Raw genomic sequence first — 1252 nt, 5'->3', positions numbered from 1 at the left:
CACACCACCAAGAATGATTACATAAAGTGACATTGGTTAAGTCAGGATAAATACTACTTATTAAATCAGGGATATTAAAAATAATTTTTCCAAAGTCATTGGTCAATGAAATTTGTTCATTTTCGTCTATCGGTAATTTCCCCTCTCCAATATCCAATAAAAACTTACTAAATTCATCTGAAATTAAAATTTTTTGCCATTAAATTCATTTGAATTTCATGATTACAATATAACTATTGAAGTATAATTTTAATTAAATTAGTTATAATTTTAACTAAAAATTAATTATATTTACTTTAAAATCATAATAACACTTTTTATTACTCTTGATTTATATAAATACATTAAAAATTGTCCCTTCATTATAATTAGCTAAAACACCTTACCTGAATCCTGTTCTTTACTCAATTGTACCCGTATATTAGATGTAAGTTTCAATCTAATTACATGTTCCCATAAAATTGATGATTTAATACATGCACGTATTTCATCAGTTTTAGTACCCCGAGGCACAACAGGTAAAATTTGACGGAAATCTCCTACAATAATACATTTAAAATGTTACATAAAAAATTAAATTACAGTTCAAAGTTGTTTGATGACGGTAATAAATTAAATTGAACTGAAAAATAATTGCATTAGTTACCTGAAAATACAATTGTTATCCGGCCCATGATATCATTTTTACCAGTCAGATCAATCAATGAACGGTTCAGTGCTTCAATAGCTTTTTTATGAGCCATAGTACACTCGTCCCATACAATCAACTTACATTCTTGTATTAGTTTGGCCATTTCTGACCCTTTTTTTATATTGCATACAGGTAAATCGTTGTTTATTATAGTGAGAGGTAATTTAAACATTGAATGTGCAGTTCGTCCACCAGGCAATAATGTTGCAGCTATCCCTGACGATGCGACACACAACGATATTTTTTCTTCTTGTCTTATTTTCGACAATAATAACTTTAATAAAAATGTCTTACCAGTTCCTCCAGGAGCATCGATGAAAAATAATTTACCATCGTGGCGAAGAACTGAATTGTAGACAGTATCAAATACACATCTCTGTTCATTTGTAAGTCTTGGCTCGTTAGTGGAAATATCAGTTCTCAAACTACATTTATCATATTGTGTTTCCCTCATATATTCAAATTGATTATCCATATTCACATTACTATCATTACTATCGCATTCAGGCAACGGTAAATTGTAGTATTGTAATTGTTTTCCATTCATTTTTAATAAAATAT

General features: G+C 28.9%; 1 protein-coding gene across 1 annotated transcript; it reads right to left on the bottom strand.

The window, feature by feature from the left end:
* Positions 1-21: 21 nt before the first annotated feature.
* LOC111034958 (ATP-dependent DNA helicase PIF2-like) lies at positions 22-1238 on the bottom strand (the record flags this gene model as incomplete). The annotated part of the gene is made up of 3 exons (XM_022316413.1): positions 647-1238; positions 387-539; positions 22-177 (listed from the first exon to the last, which is right to left on the bottom strand). Coding segments are annotated over exons 1-3 (901 nt in total), but the record flags the coding sequence as incomplete, so codon positions are not given.
* Positions 1239-1252: the final 14 nt, after the last annotated feature.

Source organism: Myzus persicae, unplaced genomic scaffold (genome assembly GCF_001856785.1).
Source record: "Myzus persicae strain clone G006 unplaced genomic scaffold, MPER_G0061.0, whole genome shotgun sequence".
Classification (NCBI taxonomy): domain Eukaryota; kingdom Metazoa; phylum Arthropoda; class Insecta; order Hemiptera; family Aphididae; genus Myzus; species Myzus persicae.
Note: the sequence above shows the minus strand (reverse complement) of the source record. Positions and strands in the feature narration are given on the sequence as shown.